Source organism: Parasteatoda tepidariorum, chromosome 5 (genome assembly GCF_982258835.1).
Source record: "Parasteatoda tepidariorum strain Cologne lab strain chromosome 5, Ptep-v5.0, whole genome shotgun sequence".
NCBI lineage: Eukaryota > Metazoa > Arthropoda > Arachnida > Araneae > Theridiidae > Parasteatoda > Parasteatoda tepidariorum.
The window spans coordinates 36,708,069-36,731,340 of NC_141759.1; the positions used below are offsets into that span (position 1 = coordinate 36,708,069).

At 32.3% G+C, this 23,272-nt stretch overlaps 1 protein-coding gene across 2 annotated transcripts in view; it reads right to left on the reverse strand.

Annotated features, from left to right (window-relative positions):
- Positions 1 to 22,801, reverse strand: part of LOC107452431 (protein ced-11) — a 76,711-nt gene extending 53,910 nt beyond the window's left edge. The window contains exons 1-10 of one of the 2 annotated variants that reach the window (XM_043050967.3): positions 22,631 to 22,801; positions 22,148 to 22,324; positions 20,770 to 20,973; positions 14,558 to 14,744; positions 10,073 to 10,247; positions 6,112 to 6,259; positions 5,420 to 5,510; positions 4,723 to 4,844; positions 1,874 to 2,065; positions 1,041 to 1,381 (exon numbers count right to left, since the gene is read on the reverse strand). In XM_043050967.3, the coding sequence (XP_042906901.3) occupies positions 1,041 to 1,381; positions 1,874 to 2,065; positions 4,723 to 4,844; positions 5,420 to 5,510; positions 6,112 to 6,259; positions 10,073 to 10,247; positions 14,558 to 14,744; positions 20,770 to 20,973; positions 22,148 to 22,324; positions 22,631 to 22,699 (1,706 nt within the window). In that variant the 5' untranslated portion in view covers positions 22,700 to 22,801. The remainder of the gene's footprint in view (positions 1 to 1,040; positions 1,382 to 1,873; positions 2,066 to 4,722; positions 4,845 to 5,419; positions 5,511 to 6,111; positions 6,260 to 10,072; positions 10,248 to 14,557; positions 14,745 to 20,769; positions 20,974 to 22,147; positions 22,325 to 22,630) is intronic. The other variant, XM_071185639.2, reaches the window with a different exon arrangement.
- Positions 22,802 to 23,272: the final 471 nt, after the last annotated feature.

Below are 23,272 nucleotides of genomic sequence, written 5' to 3' on the forward strand. Positions count from 1 at the left end.
TTTACATCGTTAGTTGAAATTACTTTATTGCCCGGAAGTGGGATACGAATTTTACGCTATTTAGATTAGAAAAAATTTCTATGTATCATATACTAAATAATAGCCTTTACATTTAAACATCAATGTAGGATATACCGAGCAAGAGCATACCAGACAATGGTCCTTAAACGTAAGAAATGGCAATGTAAAAAATACCGGGCAATGGAGCTTTACCTTAAAATCAGTGATGAGAATGTGATGGATTATCTATCTAATTAAACTTGCAAAAGAAAGACAACAATCCACTCCTCGTAGGGAGGTAGATTAGGATTGTAGATATATCGGTGCACACTTATTGTTTTGTAATCTTGAGTCTAGCATCAACCACCCCTAATGAATACTTTTAGAATTTTTGTTAAAAATGAAGTCAAAATTATTTACCAATTAAAGGTCTCAAAACAATACTTAAATGAGATAAAAACTTTAGAGTAATAACTTAAGAACAATACTTAAATTAGATCTGATAAAAGAGAATATTGAGGAAATATGGTGCACAATACATCAAAACCTGTTCAGTTACCGAAAGAAAAAATGAGAATTTAAAAGACGTATATTAGAACCTGTTCAAGTTTCAAATGGCAATAAAACAGGCTTCGATGGTACACTCGTCCTACTTTGCATAGGTTTTATTAAAATTGGATAGAAATTTTGTATTTTTCTTTTCAAATTATTATTGTATATCGACGAATCTATTTTTTCTCTTCATATTAGGCTTTTTATTCTTTTATTTTTCAATAATTGATTTTTCATACCATCGATTATTTTCGGCACACCCGGTATAATGCAATGCATCTCATTACATTGGTGTTTATGCAATAACGAAAGCATTTCAGCAAAGATGGAAATGAATTTTTCTAACGATCTTCTTTAAATTCGATTTTATTAAAATTTTTTTACACTTGAAACTGAATCATCCAATTGAAATCGCCATATTGTTTCAAAAGAAAAAAAGTTATAATAAATAATTCTGATAAAACATTAGTACGAAAAATTTAACTTACTCATTCAATGCTTTAAACTCTTCTTGCTGTTTACTGTCCCTGATGTAAACGTGTAGTCGATCTAGGATAACGCAGCAAACGAGGGCCATCATGACTGGCTGATCAATATGCTTCCACAAATGTATGGCGAGTTTTCCTCTATTCGATACTAAACACCATATAATCAATACTATCAGTGATTTACGTTCAGCTTCCTCGGCTGTTTTGGAATAATGCGTATTGTATATTCCCCTGGCACACTCATTCATTTGAAATGAACTGATGTAAATTGGTATTCCAATTAAGCTCTCAACGATCCAGTTTAAATCCCAATCAATGAAGTAGCCATCCAGCCTTGTGAACTACAAAAAAAAAAATTCCTTGTACCTTGTATAAAAGCTAGCTATCTTGGAGGTTTCTTAGATTCTTAGAAGATTCTTAGAGCAGAATGGAAAACGATTCTAAAGGCATTCGTCGACATAAAACTGCCAAGACAATCAAGAAGAGGCAAAAATTTGTGGAATGATCGTAAAATTTCTTGAAAAAATAGAACTGCCAAAACTCGTAGAGCCTCCAAAAAGCAAACATTAACTTTCTAAGTAATTCATTTTTCCTGGATCAATGGAAGAATTTTATTTGAGAAACATTAATGAATAAAAAATAAAAAGTTCCTAATGAATGGTTGAAATTTTTTAATTTATATTTTAAAGATTTTATGGTGTATAAGTTAAAAGAATGAAAAAGAATATAAATAAAAATAATATGAGGCAGAAAGAAAATAATACAATGAAAAGAATGATAAATGAAAAGAATAGAATGAAAAGAATATGAGGTTCAAAGTTAATTTCACTTACTTTCCTATAACCTAAAAGTTTCACCCAACAAACTTCGTGAAAAAACTCTTCTTTCAATACGTGTTCGAAAAGTCGAATAAGTCGAGTAGAGTTCAAATATCTGTGGACTTGAAAGTCATTTTCAAGAAACATCGAGATAAATTCTTCCCGGTCATCCCTCAATAAAGTTTGTTCGAACATGTTATGGTCAACCTAAAATTGCAGGTTAACCCATTAACGCTAGACACTTTATGTAGCAATGTCGGGAGAAGTTCTATATAGAAATGAGTTGCGATGAACTAATGTTTAAAATTAGTAGCTATTTTATTATCTTATAAAAAAATCACAATTCCATGATTAAAAATCAAAATTGGAAATTTCCTAATTACTAATTGTACTAATAAGCTATGCTATTAAGAGTTAAGTATCGTAGACACTGTGAATATTTGTTTCTTTTACAACTTTTAGAGCTAAAATATGCACTCGATAAAGAATGAAAAGTTTATTAAATAGTGTATAAGTAAGAGTAATGTTAACAAATGCTACAGATTTTTTTTTTAAACTATCAATGAAATTTTACAATGAAACGGACTTAAAAGACAAATCATTATCTAACTTAAGATATCCAATTCGTTTCGACGGATTTTTTTCTGAAAATAACGTTAGTTGAAATTTTAATTTTATTTTTGGTAAGAAGTGGTCCGAAAATTATAAATTTAAAGTATACATCAAAAATTAATTCTTCAAGATAAAAGTAAATCTTAGTTTAAAATTACATATTTTTCATGCAGCTCTGCAACAAATTGTACTACAAAAATATCAAAATAAGCTTTCTTGTATAGATCAATAATGTGATTACCCGTGTTTTGAGTTAAAATCTTTCCAAAAATAAAAAAATTCCAAAAAGACATTAAATATATTGGTGTAATATTGAATAGCTAAATGAAAATTCTAAATGTTCTTATTTAAAGCTTGCTAAAAATAAAAACATTACACTCAGACCATAGCTTTAAATTCAAAACATAACTAACATTATAAAAAATTTGCATACAAGTTTCAAAGAATTCTGTTCAAAGCATTTTTTTGTATTGTAATTTTTTTGTAGCGTAAATTTTTTTTCAAAATAAACATTTTTCAGAAAATGCATTTAAAATGCGAGATCATAGTGAATTACAATAAAACTCTGACAACAAAAGAATTAATTATTCAAAAGTTAGTTTCTGAAAGTGAATTACATTTTTATCTAAAATATTATTTATTCAAATAAAAATATAAAAATTTTCAAAGTATAAGAAAAACTTGTTTTCGGGTCCTTACTTCCGTTTTAAGTTTTGCTTGTCATCATACAAAAAAAAAATTATGACTTCACTTCTAAAAATGGGAAAACAAAAATGTGAAGGGTTATAAAATGCCATTTAACCAATGTAATAATTAATAATAACTAATTAATAGCAAATAACTAATAAAAGAACTCTTAATTTTTGTCGAAATTACCGATTTTCACCCAGTCGTATATTTTAAATTACTATACATAAATTTTTAGTTTTAACTTTTTAAACATCATATATTTTAGATAAGTATTACTTAAATATTTTTTAAGTACATACATAAAACGATGACCAATAAAAAAAGCAGTAATTAATCAAAGGTGATTAAAACTAGAGAAATTTTATTTCTAAATTCTTTCCTTCTATTATTAAAAATAAACTATAATTATTATTCTAAGTATGTAACCCTAATTAATTTTTTTATTCTTGCCCTGCGTTTTGATATTTAGGAGTATCTTTCATCCTTTTCTTTAAAAGAAAAAAATTTTTTTATTAGTATTTTACGATAATGTTTTAGTTACTTTTCATGACACTAGATCCTATGAAGCTGAGTTCGGATTGAACTGACATAGCATTCAACTTATATCTATGGTGTATCCCTCATGATGATAATAATATGATGGTGGTAGTTGCGAATGACTTATAAAAATGGAAAAATCGATATTATTAAAGTGTATTTCCGACAATATTTTGTTTTCTTGGTCCGTATGTTCATTCTTATTTGAAGTATTAATATCTGCTAAAATACAGGGTTATTCATAATTCCCTCCGGGGTTTCGAAGCGTTATAGTAAAAAAATGAAGACGAATATGGCAAAAAAGAACATATGAAATTATTCCGAAGGTATTCAAATTTTAATTTAAGCAGTTGCCGGTAGATGGCAGTAACATATACCACTGAAGCCAGTTGTAGTAAAGAAAAATGGCGTTTACAGGCGGAGGGAATTATGAATAACCCTGTTATATCAGAAATGTTGATACTCGCTCAGCTTGGTGAGAAAATGTTTTCCGTTAATATTTAATTCATGGTTTACTAAGTTTAGGGCTAACTGATTTTGCCTAGCACAACCAACAAACAGTTTGAACATACTTATAAAATGTTTTTATTTCCAATAATCTTCAGGGTAGGCTTTCAAAAGTTTTTCAATTTGAAACTGAATTTTGAAAATTTCAGCGTTTAATACTTCACCGCTTCATAAAATATTTTTAGAAAGTGAAGCTAATTAGAATCCCAGTTATATTGGTGTAATATATTTTTGCTTATAGTCACAAATAGATAACCATTTTTAATTTAAAAGTTTTATTTTCTATTTCTGTCAAACAGAGTTATGGAAACAGTAATTTTTTTTTTTTTTTTTTTTTTTGTTCTAATAGTCAGACTACACAATGAATGTTCCGAATGTTTTTACTTTAAATGTGTCTGAACGTAGATGTTTAGTTCTATTATGTAAGAAAACCAGGAACTTTTAAAGTAATAAAATAATTCGTATAAGTTGATACCTTAACCTTTATTAAGTTTTCCAATCACAAAAATGATTCTTACTTTGAAGTTAGGATCTTTATAAAATACTTGTGTAGAAGCAAGCTCAGGGCAGTTCCAATCAATCGTAAGCTGAAGGTCTATTTTAAGATGATCGGCATAATTTGAAACATCGGTTTTTCGAACTACAAATAAATAAATGAATAAATTATATTCCAAAGCCATCACAGCTATAAAAATTTCAATATGTAGAATTTTTATACACAGATATAGTAGTTTGATTTTCAATTATTCTTTATTGGTTCATGAAAAAATTTTACTCAACGAATTCGATAAAAGAAAGCTTTTGTGTTAATACGATCGGATTGGAACAGCAAGGCGCCGTGCTAGAATACTCAAAAGTATTCTTTAATATTCTTTATAGAAAATGAAGCAATGCCATTTATGGTCACATCGATAAACGAAACAGCGATTTTAATCTGCATTTCCCAAAAATGATAATGTATACATATTTTTAAATTGTTTAAGTGTTTTTTAAACACCTTTGAATTAAAAAAACTGCTAGTCTCCTTTGTCCCACAGAGAAAAATGTTATTTTTTCAAGTATTTTTAATCGATAGAAAACGGATTAGAACTAAGATACTTCTTTAACTTAATTCATCGTTGACAATGTTCAAATTTTAAAAACAGCATCATAAGTTTTAAACGTTGCTGATGACGAAAATGTTACAAATATCAAAGGAAAATAAAACTTATTTACTTTTAAATATAGTTTCAAGTAAATATCTTGGAAGATCTTCGTGGCTTGTCAAACCTTCTATGTCAAACACAGTTATATACTTCAGTTCGGGCTGTAAAAATTTATTCCTTTTATTAATCTATTCCTTAAATATAATTTACATTCCTAATATTCCTTAAATATAATTTATAAGCTATAATCAATGTAATCCAAGTGTGAATAGATTACACGAATAAATATGTTTGTTATAAGCACTATCTGTGAATGTATGTTAACCAAATATTTCATAGATTAACCAAAATTGCTCATAATACATTAAATACATCATAACTCACATAAAAAAAAAAATTCAAAATTTTAGGTTAGAATAATTTGATTATAAACGATTTAGACATTTTGATTGTAAACAGGTTTTTGAATTTCATTAAATTCAACTACGATTTTTAACTCAATAAAAACATTTTTTTGCAATTTTTGATTGAGCATTTCTTAATAGAATTGAAAATAATTTCAATAGCAGTGGTATATGCGAGTTGTATATAATCACAGCACTGAACTTTTTGTCGATCAAAACTATACATTAAAATTGGCAATTTGATAGTTTGGTGAGAAATTATTTCTTATATTAGTAGGAAAGATATAGATTGTAATGATAGAAGAGTATAAAGCCCACAGGATTTAAGAATCTTACTGAAATTAAAGTAAATACTTACTGGTTCTATGCAATCCAATATTCTAGTGCAAAGTGAATTATGAGCTATTTTATTGTCTTTAAGCGATGGAAAAACAGATGTAATTTTATTACTCAAGTTCTCTTTCAAAATATTTTCCACATATTCTGTATCTTTTATCTTTTGAAAACTAAAATTCAATAAATAAAAAAATATTAGTGCATTACGTTCTCAATACAAAATCAAAACATTCTTAGAATAAAACTAGTTCGAATTAAAGTATGTTTAAAAATCCGCTATCGAATAATCCCCGATTATTCGAAGACCGAAGCAACTTCGGGTTATCGAAGTGTACGGATCTTGGTCGAAGGATACTCTGAGACTCTTTTTTCGCCAAGGTACGGATAATCTAGGTTACAACGTTTTGTAATCTAATTTTATCAATACACTTTTAAATAGAATTTTTTTCAATAATATACTAATATATAGATATACTAATAGTGCTACATATGTACTCTTTAAATTTAATTTTAATATGATAGCTTAGTAAGTGTTTTTTTGTTTTTTTTTGTCAAATAGGTATAGTTTTAATTACAAATTCACTTGTGCTATTGCCCTTGTTAACGGTACTCCTTTGCTTCTTTTTGAATAAGCCATTTGCACAAAGCAGCATCTAATTGATAATTTTTTAACCGATTTCATTGATTTTCGAAGTTGTGTTTAGAATCGATTAATAATTCCTAACATAATTTGTAAGGCTATCTTCCGATTTCATTCGTACTACAATATTCTATTCTTATTATACAGATATTAAAAAAGGCTTCCTTTCAGCAAAAATAGTAACCATGACGGCCGAACGAAACTCCATTATAGTAACATTGAAAAAATAAATAAAACAATGTAAATGATATCTTCTAAATGTCTTCGATACCAGAGCAACACACTTTAGCAACTGTAAAACGTTTACCATCAACTGGAGTTATTTTGCCTAGTTCAAAAATTCTAGTACAAGTTTGGTATACTTCTTTATTGCACATTCCAGTAAAAATAAAACCGCCTTTATTGTGTGACGCGACTTTTCACGACGCAAACCAATGAGAACAGAACACATATATTAAGAAAGTTTATCTGCAAGTTCATATAACTTACTTTCTGTCTCACAAGGGCAGGGGAAAAATCAAATATATGAAAAAGTAATATAAAAGAGTCCTGCCAAAAAAAAACCACCATTATTAATAGCCAATAGAGCAGCATTTTTTTATGACTTGGATTATACGATATTGTATACCATTTACCTATCTCTTAAAGACAGAAGCATAATTATTTTCCCAGTTTTTAATAATTTAGCCTTCAGTTCAGGTACCCATTGAAAAATAATTGCCATACGCATATGCAGTCCTTCTAAGTGTTATTTTTTGGGAGATTTGAGATTAGAGTAAAGAACAGGTCTTTCCATAACATACAACCTATTATGTAAAACCCACTCCCGGGAAGTTTTGAAGCGTGGATGATGGCATTATCTTGCTGAAAAATCCAACTTGTGTCAGTAATTTTCTGCGCAAATGGTAATAAATGTGTTTCTAAATTTTCTTGGTACCTGGTAGCTTTCACGCAGCCTTAGAGAAAAGCTAGGTTAAGTTTACCGCAGTAATTGAATCTTTTCAACACCATTAATGAGCTTCTACCCTGCTGTACATTGGGTAAGCAATCCGTTTCCCTTCTTGTGTTATGCTAAGTAAGTGCAAAGCTGTCTAGGTCAACCAAATTATTTTTCTTACTACTCTCTGAACTTACAACATGGGATACTATTTCATTATTTATATCAATTCGCTAGTACAATAAAAAAGAAAAACAGTAAAGGAGATAAGAAGAGAAAATCTTCTGCAAATAGACAGCACGGTGGAGGGTCAGGAATGATGTGCTGAAGCTTTAAATGTGGTGGTCAACTTAACCTAGCTTTTCTTCCATGCCCCATAGATTTTCAAGAAATGTCAGAAACACTTTGCCATTTATAATACAAAAAGCATGAGTTTTCCAGCAGGATAAAGCCTCTATTCACACGAATAACAGTTTAAGATAATAGGTGCATGTCAATTGACAATGAAGAAAAGACTCAATTCATGGCCATTGAAAATAAAAGAGTATGTTTTTGAAAAAAATCAATCAGTTTAAATTATTGGAGAAAATTTTAAGCAAACATTTAAACAGAAATTAAGAACAGAATAAATATAACTAATAGATGCTATTTCGGATTAAGAGGACAGTTCAAATCAAATTACTTGAACTGAAAAAAACAATTACAACATTAGAAAGACCAATAATTTTACATGGAAACAATCATTATAAACTGCTGTTTGTAGAAAATGCAACACCATGAAAGAATCATCAGAATCAAATGAAATTTAATGCAGAAACGACTTGTACTGATACAAATAAATGATGAAATTTTCAAAACAAAAGAAACAAATTAAGCGTCCGAAATCAGTATTTGGTGCAGCCACCACGCGCTGCAATAAGTGCTGCTATACGACGTGGCATGGAGTCAAACAGATGTTGAATATCTGCTTGAGGAAGAGAATTCCATATCGCTTGTATGCGCAACCAAAGTTCGTCTTTGGAAACTGCAGGACGCGGATCACGAGTGAGACGCCGACCAACCATATCCCACACGTGCTCAATAGGCGACATATCCGGCGAATAAGCAGGCCAAGGAAGAAGTTGCATGCGTTGTGCTGAACAGAAGTCTCTAACAGTCCGCGCAACATGTGGGTGTGCATTATCCTGCTGAAAGATAGCTCCAGGGATGCCTTGAAGGAAAGGAACGACTTCGGGCTGTAGCACTTCACGGACGTATCTGTTGCTATTGAGATTACCCTCAATTCGTATCAAATTGGATCGTCCATGATACGAAATCGCACCCCAGACCATAACTCCGGGTGTTCGACCACTATGTCGTTCAATAATACACTCAGGAAGGCAGCGTTGACCGGCATAACGTCTAACACGAACACGGCCATCATGGGTCCACAAATTGAAGCGTGATTCATCTGAAAAGACAACTTGGTGCCAATCAGCTCGCCAGTCTCTGTGCTCAAGAGCCCACTGCCGACGCAGCCGTCGATGATCCGCCGTGAGGGGAATCCTGTATAATGGCACCCTTGCACGCAATCCACGGCGCAGCAGACGACGACGAATTGACGAAGCCGACAATTGTACACCTGTAGCAGTAGACCAATGTGCTGCCAGCTGCCTGGAGGAAGCTGTGCGATCATTCACCGCCATGCGGAGCAGGTGTCGATCATCGCGCTCTGACGTCACCTTCTGTCGTCCAGTGCCTGTTTTTCGAGTTGTTCGGTGCTCGCCGGTCCACTGCTTCCAAACTCGCATCACTGTGGAACTGTTCCGCTGCATACGAGCTGCTATTGCGCGATAGGAAAATCCTCCTTCTCGAAGGCCGATTATCCTCCCTCGTTCAAACTCCGTAAGTTGCTTGAATTTCTTATTCTTCCGTCGTGGAGGCATACTCAGGTCTCACTAAACGTTTGCCACTAACAAATAATCATAGACTATTTTCAACGTCCCGCTACAGCACTTTATTTATACGCTTTCAGCATCAATTCAGAGGGCGCTGCGCGCGCCACGCACGCGCGATGGCTCTGAAACTTTATTAATTTGCATAATATCCTATAATTGACATTTGCTGCGAATTTCATTTGATTCTGATGATTCCTTCATGGTGTTGCATTTTCTACAAACAGCAGTTTACAAACTTGGATGTTATTTTTAGATATTAATCAAAAGCACACACTTATAAAATATGCAGAAAGTGAGTATTGAGTATAGTAAAGTGCGGCGTGCTCTCTGCTTTCGCTTATAGCACTGCGTTTCAATAGGTAAGGCTTAATTTAGCCTATCAAGATTTATTTGAGCTCTGAGGCTCTTTTTCAAATGCAACATGCTACCACGGAATCCAACAGGGAACAAAATATGCAAAAATAAATACCTTCGACGGACTTCATAATAAGTATAAGCTAAAACATCTGCTAATCCTCCACTTCCACCAATTATCAAAAGGGGCAGCTTGCGACGCAAATGGGATAATACGTAATGAATGCTCTGTAAATCTCCCTGGACAAGAACAGCAAGAATCGGAACGGGGGAAATAGTCTCATAGCAATCTACATAAAAAAGAAACTACCATCAATAATACATCATTCCGTATAGACGTAGAACACAAATATGGAAACACTTTTGTCCTAACTCTATGTAAACAATCTTTCTTTTCGCAAAGGAAAAGGTTGTTTTGGAAGGCTTTTTGTTGCAAAATTGTTGGCACATTTTGATAAATCGTACTTGAAGCTTTTTGAAATGGTGTCCATTTTATCCAGGCAAAATTCTCAACTGCCATGATACGGAGAGGAAGTTTATAACTTGTTTTTTTTTTTTTATAATACCAGAAATTTTGAAATCATAATATAGAATTACGATATTATAATAATAATGCTTTTAAAATTATAGTGGTATTGAAAGGGAAAACAAAATCTCTTAACTTCTTATGCATATTTTGATAGATGAAAATTTTGTACAGGTATAAGGACACCATTTTTAAAAGCTTCAAGCATCATCTTTCAAGTTGTGCCAACAGTTTTGCCACGTAAAACCGTCCAGAACATTTGCTTGCTAAAGAAAAATTATTTCACATACAGTTAGTATAGAAGTGTTTCCATATTTTTGTCAAACTCCTATATAAGGTAGTTATAATTAAAGTTACCCTATTTAGATCAATATATAATCCTTTGTGTTTGTCACATTACACGGAAAAAATTAATTTGCCTTATAAAATTAGTTTAAATTTCAGCCGCTAGGCAAAAAGAACCTTATAAAGAACAAAAACATAAAATATATGAAGTTTTTATGAATATATGAATATTTTGTATACACAAAACTCAAATTTTAGTTTTTCTATCAAATCTTTAATTTTTCGATTCTATGTGCATTTCGTTATCGTTAATCAGATGATCACAACGCGTTATAGCATATTTAACAGTATAGAGTAAAATGTATTTTAATCTCTATTACAGGTACAATGACATCTGATGACCTTCACCTTTGATACAATGACAATGATGATCGTTTTTAATTTCATATTTTTTTTCCCTTGAAAATTACCTCCCGCCTTTTTCTTACGGTAGGGGAGAGTGGGGTCAATTGTAACAGGGTACGATTGTAACAGAGCAAAAATTTCGAGTGTCGGGTTCTAGATTTAGTTTCTAGGTGGTGCACAAGGTGTATTTGATAAATCTACATATACACCCCTGCTGGCAATCATTTTTATGTACTTCTGAATGTTCTTCTTTATGTACTTCTTTGTGTTACATCACAAAAGATATTTTCACGTTACGTAAGCACTTTTTTTGGTATTAGAATATTATATTGTAACAAAGTAATTTTGTTTAAACAAATAAAAACTATTAACCAAATATATAAGTGGACACCTTAATTAACATTTCAAAATAAAAAAAGATTAGTTTTGTTAATTAACTAGCATTGTTTTTAACAAATGAAACTGAAATGGCGTCTTGGGGACGATTGTAACAATAAGTAAAGGGACGATTGTAACAGCTGAAAATAAATAATCTTATGTTTACAAACCATTACTTAACTCTTTAAGAACCACCAATAGTTTCCTATATCATTTATATTATGTTGCATGTGCATTATTTTCACAATATAAATTAAAAATTTTAACCCCTTAAAGTTAAAAGTTTAACCCTTTAGGTCTCTGCTCATTATTATTTTTACTCCTAAAATATCACTACTATTTTGATCAATAAAAAAATATATCACAACTATAATAAAATGTATAATTAACTATGTTTTAGTTGAATTTATGAACTGTTACAATTGACCCCGTAAGTGGGGACAATTGTAACAAGTGCACGACTGTCAAAAATTGTTAATAACTAATATAATAACATTTAAAATCAGGTATTTTTTTTTTTCTAGTAGAGGATAGTCTACTTTACTCGTCTGTCAATTAATACTAATAATATATTGGATTTTTTGTTAGTTAAAAATAGTTGAGTAAAAAATGTTACAATTGACCCCACTCTCCCCTACACTTAACTTCCTAGTTTCTTCAAATTTAAGTTATCACCTTTGTCAAAACCATTCTCGACAATCAAAACCATTTTTTATCTTCAAAAGGTCGATATCCTCGAAATGCAATTGACAAGTTATTGTACATCTGAGGGGAGGGGAAATAATTGTTTTAACTGCTAGGCTTGCCTTTTCTTTTTGGCATCCTGCAAAGCGCGTTAATATTTTCTGACTGCTGAGACCACTGACTTTTTAAACTGTTCTATATTGTAAAAGGTTCTTTCTCGTACATGAAAAACGCCATCTATAAGTTCAGTTGTAGACTACATTTTATTATAGATTTCATTTTTACTCATGTTCTCATATAACTATTATACCAAATATCGTTTACATCCATCAACCGAAATAAAAAAAATAGGTAGTTTAACAGTCAAATACTCAAGCAAAGTTGAACGAATATTTATTTACAGAGTGCATCTTACTAATTGAATAGCATGGAAAAAATCGTTGAACTATTTGACATAAAAAAAGGGGTAAAATTAATCACTCATATGCTTAAAATAATTTGATTCTTGTGATTGGTCGATCATGAATAAATTTATAACTCTTAATACAGTAATAATGAGGGAATAATTTAATAAATTTACCCGTGTATTTCAAAATTAATTAACAATCTGTCTAATTTTATAGATTTTTGTGCTTATAAAATTTTTATTACGAAAAAGTTTATATCTCATTTATAGCATTAAAATAATTTTAATAAATAAAACTAAAAAAATTGAAGATAACGTTTTTCAAATGGGCTAAAAGGAAGAAAACAGGTAGGATGCCTATTTTTAAAGACATGAGGAAAATTTTAGGTGGTGATGAAAGTTTATTGCCAAGGTGATGCTCACTACGTTTTTTATTTTAGCTGTGACAAAAATCGATTTTCTCCTTTCTATTTGAAATTTTTGTTTTATTTAATCTTTTTAGTAATCTGTCAGATTGTTCATTGAAAAGTGTCAAAATTTCGAATGGTGATGAAATAGCGTAACATTCTTGCCTGCAAAATAAAAGAAACAATTGTAACTTGTCGTGGCACGAGGGTTCCAGTTGACAGTTGAACATTATTAGTCGAAAATGGTAGAATTTTCGATTGACGTTAAATCGTGTTTGGAGCTAAATTCTTTTTTTAGCGGTGTATTAACCTTGATCCTATTTAACCTTGTATTTCATTCAGTACAGAGCTCTAAAAATTTGAACGTTGTACTTATTTGGAAAGGGGTCAGATTTTATATGATAAATTCATTTAGATGACAATATCTTGATGAAATTTTGAATTACACTTGAAAGAGTCAGGTAAAGTTTAAAACCAAAACTGTCAAAGTTAAAGTAAAGCATTCCCACAACAGCTCTTTATGGACCAGAGAAGTCATGGAGATAAAGGCTTTACATTTTCGCGAAAAACGACTAGATAGTAGCAATGTGTTCAGTATTCTCCACCGACCACCTTTACTTCCCAAGTGAACTGTTACCCATCACTGAATGAACTTCAAGTCACCACCAAGTATCGAATACCTTCACAATGACAGTCAGGAATCGCGGCTTGATTTTGATATTTCGATATTCATAATTGCTTAAGGAACTAAAACAACTAATTTTAAGACAAAAAAATAATAATAATTTTTTTGTTGAAATTAACCTTTTGAGGCAGAAAAATTTTATTAAACATATTTTTCGTTTTCTTTTCATTATTTTGTGTTAATTCTGATCAAAATAAGGGAAAAAAAATATTATAATGTAATAATAATGTAATATTTAGCATTTTAACAATTTATGATTATGAAATACAATGGTCTTTTTTTACGTTAAAGGTAAAATCTTCTTAGCATGACTCACTGCTAAATACAAATTTTTCAAATTTGCACTTATTAGATGTTATTTAGATCTAAGAGAAACGGTTATTCATCATTAAAATTTTGTTAATTTAGAAAATTGATTAAATTTTGAATATGAATGGAAAAGAAACTTTTAAACTACTTTCTTCGGATTTATATTTTTGTATCAGTAATAGGTATATACTTTATAAGACGGTTTTTTTAAATTAAAAAATGCAAATAGAGCGTCAGAAAGAAAATACATAAAAGGGTTAAACAATAAGAGCAACCGCTTACCTCTAAAACCTTAAAAAATGCGGCCCCGTGACATACCCATTTAAAAATATATTGTATAGGCGAAACAACATTGCTGAATTTCGATAGAAAATTATAACTGTTTCTGATTGTGTAGATCGGACAAAAATAATATATAAGCAATTCCTAATTTTGCTTTAGCCAGGAAGTTTGAGTTTTAAACTTAATATTCCAAAAGGCGCCACACTTCCAATTTACAATATAAATATTATTACCTGTTACTTCAGTATTCGTTGAATGAAATCCCTTGAAAGCATCTTCCAATTTCAGTAAAAAGCGATGAACAACGCTTTTATGAGGTGTTTTGTCTCGAATAACAAGAAAATGTGTATGAAAAGCATTGAGGTCAAATTTGTTTTCTTCAGGTTTATTTCCAGAATTTTCAACTTCAACGAATTTTTCCTGTTAACAAAAATATTGTATATTCGTGAAAAGTGTCAAGATTTGCGATGTATAACTAGTCAAATTTTCATTTTGTGACGTAGCTAAGTTAACTGTTAACCAAACGCCAAAGTAAATATTTCCCTCATTAAGGCTTAATCTTTGCTCCAAATGAAAACAAAACCGGTTCTGAAGCTTGCGTAGAGGTTTTTTTCTGTCTTAAACATGCACAAAGCAGAGCCTGTTACGTAACTGAACCGGTTGAAACTCTTTCATTGTTTTGGAGATCACTTTACTTATGTGTCAAACATAAACATTTAAACCAAAGCAGATGACCTACTTAGTAGATGCATTGATAGAGCTAAAGAACTTACAGACTGCACCGTAAGCTAATTCAGGAATTGAGACAGAAAAGCCTGAGGAGACTCCAATGCCAGACATTCCAACTGAACCAGCAGAGACCCCAGCAGAAGTTCCGACCACAACATCGGTTGATACTACCACAGTCACAGATAAGCCAGGCACAACCACCACCCTTGAACCTACTATCCAACAATATGTGGTCAGTGTGCGGGTGGATTACCACTTGGATCAGTCTGCGTAGGGACCGAGGGTGTGCGGTATTGCTCCTCGTTAAACTGTTCTACCATAAAGTGCTTGACTTCGCGTGCAAGTCGTCGGGCTACTGAAGCGGGGGTGCCATCCCATCCGCAGAGAATCAAAATTGTGATGGCGTGTCTTCGAATCATCCTCAGGGATGTTTCCCAAACCGTCGCCAATAGCCCACTGTGCAGCTCTAGTACGACGTAAATGAACTACAGCAACAACAACCAACAATTTACATCGAATGAGAAAGAACAGAAAAAGAGGAAAAAGAACAGTGTCAACATGGCGACTCTAGAAGAAACCTCTGAGACGGACAGCGAAACCACCCGCCCAGGGAAAAAGACTCTTTCGGCACCACCGACGGACGCCTTAACACCAGAACCGATGGAGCAAGCGGCCGCACCCGTAGCTGAGACGACGGAGGCGGCCACTGCTACAAAAGACGCACCAGATAAAATTCAACAACCTTCAAATAGGAGATTAAAAGTTCTCATCCGAGGATTAGACAGAGACATCCAAATCCCTGACTTGGAGAAATTTCTCTTGAATAACAGTTTCCCACAGCAAAATGTCATACAGCTGAAAAAGAGATTCAGCCAAGAGCTTAGGCTCCTCCCCTTTTTCCTGATTATAGTATCAAACAATGACTCTCATAGTGGAATCTACAACATCTCGCAGATCATGAATACTCCAGTTAAAATCCAACGCTTTAGAGGAGGCAGATACCACATACAATGCTATCGTTGTCAAAAGTTCGAACATGCGCGCAAGGATCTTGTTCAGCAGAGCCTGCGTGCATGAAGTGCGGGGGTGGCCATTACTCGTACGAATTTACGAAACCTTGAGATACATCACCAACCTGCATTAACTGCAAAAACCCCTCAGCATGCTTCACTGGTTGCAGGGAGCGCACAAGAAATAAACAATGAAGGAACACACAACATAGAAATACAGTCAACCAAGCCACTAGATTACTGCTTATTTTTAAAGAAATGGAGGAATTACTACAGAACGAGGACTTAGTCAAACTTCTACAATCTCTTAGATCTCCCTAGATCCAACAAGCAATAGTAAAGAGATACTGCATCCAAGTCACCACCACCACAAGACAAGCACTACTTAGTGCGATTTTCAACTTTTATCTTTATGCCAATAGTCACAGTCGCTCAAGGGCTAACAGATCAGAAGAAGGAATGGGATCCCGGGCTGGTACTCCGTTTCACCTCATATCTAGTCTAGTACAGTTTCAAACGTCCATGTAGGAAGAAAACCATGTGGAATGGCCATCTTTAATAAAAAAGAGATGATGTCATACAAAAAGATTCACCAAATGATGTCATGCAACTTGAATGGTCATTGGTTAATAAAGATGACATCACTGTGTGGTGATGAATAGCAAAAAAAGGAAAGCTTTTTCTGAGAGGTAGTTTGGAACTTCGTTTAGGAGGTGTAGAAAAAAAGAGGAGATAGGTTTGAACTATAAAAGGAGAAGTAGGGAAAAAAACATGATTGAAGGAGTGATGCAGGGACTCGAGAGATTTGTTGATTTGCATAATTTCGAGTTTTATTTGTAAATAAGTACACATTTTCTTGAAAATAATTCCCTTATTCTAGATTAATTTTATATTATATTATTGCTTTTCATAACTAGTGTATTTCTTCATCTTTACAAGATATTGTTTATTCTCATTTAAATTTACGTTTATGTAAGCAAATCTCGTCTCCTTCTTGCTTTTAACTCAAATTAGATGAAGGAGAAGATAGTCCTTCCGTATTTTAAATCGGTAAATTGATAAAACATGGTCAATTCTCGTTCAAGAGTTTAAGGAGTACGGTTCTGTTCTAACCAAACTCTGAGTTCATGATGTCTACAAATCAATTCGGTAGCGGGGATTAGCGGTTTAGTCCGCTACCATCAACATCCATGCCTGATCAAGACCGTATTAGAAGGGAAAGTCATGATTATGCTAGAAAGCATACCACTTAACGATGAGATAAAACGATGAGAACAGAGCTTTCCAGTCTTCTAATGATTTTATTGTGGTTTTCAGAGATGATGTTGTTGTTGTTAATTTACGTCGCACTAGAGCTGCACAATGGGCTATTGGCGACGGTCTGGGAAACATCCCGGAGGATGATCCGAAGACATGCCATCACAATTTTGATCCTCTGCGGAGGGGATGGCACCCCCGCTTCGGTATTTCAGAGATGAAGACAACAGCCGAGAGAGACTCCAGAATATCACACAGACTTACTTTCAACGGCCAATCGAGATAGAGCATGGTGGCCATGGTCTCGTCCAGTGCTTCTACTGCCACAAGTTCGGGCATACTCAGTGGTCTTGCATCAACGCTGCACGTTGTGTGAAATGTGTAGAATTTCATTGAAGAACTCTGCACTTAAGAAAGTTCCGAACCACCCTCATGTGCAAATTATTCTGGAAACCACACTGCTAACTATTCAAAATGCTTTTAATAGTTAATTTTTTATTAGTTCATATCATGGAGCGATGGAGAAATAATTATTAATAATTTTTGTTTCATTTACAAATCTTTTTTGTAAAATTTAAATTTTAACTCCTGTATTAATTAAATTTTTTACCAGTGAGAATCAGTTTTCAAAGCTCCTAATTTTATTGGATTTTAATTGGTTTACAAAAAGGTTAGAAGAGACTTATATTGTCTTACTATGGATTACTAATGACTGTAAAATATTGAATTATGGGAAAAATTTGCATAGTAAAAGGAAACATTATTTGAAACATATTGAAAAAGATATTACTTTACGTTGAACTGGAATGTATTGTTTACTTAATAGCGAATGCGACCAAAAAGCGAAATCTTTTAGGTGATGCTTATATTCACAGAACAATTAGTTATATTTAAAATATGAAAGTAAACAAAAATCGTGATTACTCCTGAAAAATACATACTATCGTAAAAGGATTCATTAATTACGCTCTAAAACTTTTTGCTACCAGTATCAGTAATGGACAGACCCCGTTGCTAGCTGAAATGGTTCAAAATTTTGCATATAGTGAACAAGGAATCGGCTACCTCCCCTATAATGCCCTATAAGTCGAGCATTATGACAATGAAGATTTGGTGGTTTCAGTAGCCATCTTATACTATGGTTGCACTATGGTCTTATATTATGTCTTCGATATAACATAAGGCACATTTATTGATATAAGGCTGAGGTCTTAGAGCTTTACGTTTGCATTTTTAATGCATTTTTGCACATCTTCTAACTGAACGATAACGCGTATTTGCAAAGCTTATCAGGTCGACAATCTTGAGGATATAATTGATGTATAAATAAGCCAGTCAGATCTCCAGACCTCAACCCAAAAGAGAAAATCTAAGGCGCTCTTAAGAGTGCAATTATAACTCTCACATCCCCACCATGTAAAACTTGAAAACAAAATGAACGAGTGGAACCACTTACTATAGGAACTTCTGAACTATCTCATTTCCTAATAAAGCTGTAAAGCTTATATGTCGTTAGGAGGAGCCTTACATTATTTTAATCTTTTTTATTTATTTATTTATCTATTTATTTGATTCTGTAATCTCTGTGTCATTCTGTTTTAATCTGATAAATGCGCTATTCTCACGAATTCCATTAAAATTTATCCTAAGCTAATCAAACAGGTCTAAAAATTCTCAAATTTTTGAACACCTGTGTATAAAGTAAACACCTCGTACCATGTAATTTGCAGTAATTCGTAAGAATCCAAAAGAATTCTATCCATTATTGCATCCAAAACAATTCTATTGATGCAAATTTTATTTCCCAACTATAGATATCAAAATTGCACTAAAGATCAGTTTCCATTCAGAAAAAAAAGTTCAACATTTATGCAAACGGGCTACACAAATCATAAATTTTTTTTTTTGTTTATTAGAAGAGTTAGAGTTGAATCAATAAACCATAAAAATTTATGTGTTATTACTTCATAAATATATATCAGTCAATGGAGGCAGTAAAACTTTAAAGCTAATAGACAAAGTGCAATTCTTCCGTTTTCAATTTAAACATTCAATTTACTTCATTCTTCAGAGCCAGGAAAAATTTTTTCTTTTTCGTAATAAATTCATCGTATCTGAGAAAGATAAACTCAGCCCCTATCCAGATGTTGGTGTTGTAGTTGTAGTTCATTTATGTCGCAGTAGAGCTGCACAATGGGCTATTGGCCACGGTCTGGGAAACATCCCTGAGGATGATCCGAAGACATGCCATCACAATTTTGATCCTCTGTAGAGGGGATGGTACCCCCGCTTCGGTAGCCCGACGTCCTGCACTCGAAGTCGAGCACTTTACGGTAGAACAGTTTAACGAGGACCAATACCGCACACCATCGGTCCCTGCGCAGACTAATCCTAGTGGTCACCCACCCGCATACTAACCGCAGCCAGTGATGCTTGACTTCGGTGATCTGATGGGAACCGTGTCTTATCGATTAGTCCACTGCGGAACCTATCCAGATGAGGAAATTGGCTTGGATAAGAAGAGGAAAACATTTATGTTTTGGATGCAAGTTCGATTAATGATTAGTAATTAAAACGTCACAAAATGAAAAATTACGCTTTCATTATTTACTCAAAACCACTAAAATGTTACTTAGAAACTTTTTCCACTATATTCACTAGTTTATAGAGTTTTATTAGAAATTAGGGAATAATGTGCCAATTTAATTTGTTCATCATCTATCTAAACCCAGTTTCGAGCAAAATTTAGATAGTGTCTTATAAATTCTTGAAGAGCATTTTATAAACTCTCGGATTCAGCTGTCGTGGTGGCTCAGGGTATACAGACCCCCCCCCCAATCAGGTGACATGGATTTTAATCCCAGTGATGGCTGATCTACACGAGTTTCGCACCTGGCTCGCACCGATCACAGTGCAGACGTAAAATATTCTCATTTATAGAAGGATGATGGGTTATAGTCCCCTTGCAGTCAGGTTAACCATGGGAAATTTTCGGGGTTTTCCTCTCCATATAACACAGATACGGGTTAGTTCTATAAAACAGTCCTCAAAGAAGGTAAATTTCTCTCCAATACTTGATTCAGGAGTTCCCTTGTCTTGTCGTTCCCTTGTCTTCAACATTACAAGACAATGGAGTTGAACATTAGTAGTAGTAAACTCAAAATAGGGTCAGCTGTTCAACGGTGGTTATAAAATATAAAATGAAACTTTCGGATTTAAGTTTTGTTGCAAACCGTTTTTTTTTTTTTTTTTTTTTTTTTTTTTTTTTTTTTTTTTTTCATTGCGCTTCATTGTAAAAATGAATATAATTTTACGGAATATCTCCAAAAGTGTCAAATTTATAAGGTACTTGGGTTATTATTTAGGAGAAAATTTATTATCAGGTATCTAATTTATTATAGTTTGTAATAAAGGAAAACAACTTTTGAAGGTAAAAAAAGGCATCTTACCAAATCGTCTAACTTCTCCTGACATGTTAAAAGGCTGGAACGGCAAACTCCAATGAGAGCAGTTTTCTTCACAACATTCTTCTGCTTGAAGCAAATTTCTGCACATCGCTTCTGATAGTCAGCCTGGTATTTTTCACCAATCAGTTTTGTAATTCCAATGTTCAGCCCGTTAGTCAAAATCCACATGGAAGTCGCATTTGAAGCCTTAAAAAAAAAGGTTTTAAACCCTTAGACCTAAATTTAAATAGTAACATTACTTTTCAAAAGACGGTAAAAGTCCCATTATCAGGGATGCTAGAGAAAGTTTCTTTTATCGTCATCACCAAGATTCGAAGGAAAAATAGTCGTTCAGGGGAGAGCTAGTGTTGAAATTCTGGATACCTTATGCATACTCTCATCCTCATTAATTGCTAAAACAAAAATTTAAGAAAGATTTTTCTTGTCTATTTATAGTGGTAGTAACTTTTATGTGGTTTCGATGATAATATCATTTTGAGTATGGAAGAAGAGTTGCTTTATTTGTCATTATTTATATGTTTGATGTATAATTAAGTGGTGGTGAACATAGAACTAAGAAAAAACAATTTCATTTTTATATATTTAATATATTTACTAACAATTTCTTGTTTTTACCTGCTTTTCAATAAAACGGTTCACTCTTTTAGTGGTATGTTTAGGCTATCTTAAAGAAACTGAGTGGAGGCTTTAAGTTATAGATGACAGCGAAATATGGGAGAATTTCGCGGTTTTCTACTCCATGTAACTCATACGAGAAGTCTGCAATTTGATTATAATGCTTGATTCAAACGTTTTCTTCTATTCTTTCTTGGGTGCTAAACAATGACGAAATTCAAACCATTTTAAAACCCATAAGATTAAAAAGTTTTCGAGAAAAAAAAGTGGTTAATAGGAAAATATGTAAAGAAAAAAAAAATTATTTGTTCAGAAGTTACAAAATTTTTTTTTTCCTTCCAAGATTCAAATTTATCAGGGACCTAAATTTCTGAGATTATGAAGTACACATTTAAATGTTTTACACATTTTTAATTATTTATTATTTAATTTTAAAATTTGTTTTAAACACATTTTTATATTTTAACTTTTAATAATTGTTGCACATATGCCTGTTAAATCCTAATATTGTTTCTTCAAAACTGCATAGCAATAAATGATAACAATGATTTTTTTCAATAACAAAGAGACATCGCAAAATTAAATTAAGCTAAATGTCACCGAATTTACTTTACTGAACACTATTGTCAAAAGTGTAAACTAGCTGTTAATGATTAAAAGAACAAAATTAAAACAATAATGGAGAATACAAGTTTCTTTTTTTTCGGTGATAAATTCTTATTAAAAGTAATAATGAAGTTCTTACCTTTATTAAGCCTTTAATAAAAATCTCTTGCTTTTCTTCTGGCCAACAGTTAACAGAACTGTTATCAGACACTATTGTAATGACTATTTTTGGTAATTCAAGATTCCAACTTTTTAATGCTGTCTCAAACACCAAATTTATCGGACAATTGTGAATGAAATGGGCGTATGGTATGGCCTAAAACAAACCACAAAAATAATTCCTTGGAAACTTTATCTAATGCATGTTGTCAAGAGATATCGTTTCACTCAGGTTTCAAATCATACGCAGGCAAATATTATTGTCTCATACACTTTTTAAAGTATTCTTAAAAAAATTTCAGCAAATTATTTAAAAAGTATTCTAATATATAGATAGCATTTGCTTCAAACATCATATGAACCTGTATTTGTTCTTAAATATATTCATTGTACCTAACAGAAATGTATCTACATAGCAAATACTATCAGCAAAGTTCTAAAGATGCGAAATAACAAAACATACCTGATCTTGAATATTTAAGATTCCAGTAAACACATCTGGATTCTCCCGAGTAGAACTTTCTAGATTCATCAAAATCAAAGAATGAAAGATGAAAAGGGTTAGAAAAATTAGAATAAATTTTAATCAGAAAGTAAAGTATTGATATGAAGAAATTATTAAAATTCTAAGTTTCCATAGAAACCAATTTTGATAAAAGCACTTTTATGCTAGTGCATATAAAAATCCGGCAATTTTTTTTCTATTTTCAGCAAAATGGCATTAGTGTCTGAACAAATGAAGAGAGAGACAGTTTCAGTTTCCAGCTACTGATAAATAACTTCTAGTTTTAAATGATGAGTTTATCGTTATTTTTATTCTTTTTAATGAAATTTGTAAAAAATTATTTTTAATCGTTTGGTTATTTGCTTTCTTTTAAAATCATAAACAATAAAACTCGACGATTCACTCTGACGTCATCACGCTTTCCTTTCAAACAAATGGGGCGCTATAACCTCTAGCTACACTAAAAAGGAAACATTTGGCTGCAATGGTGAATGCAAGAAAAAAAAAGGTTTAGGGTTCACGGTTCAACTTATCTCTTTTAAAGCCTCCAGTTTCTTTCAAGAATTGGATACTTGCAGTTCCATAAGAAGAATACCGCTG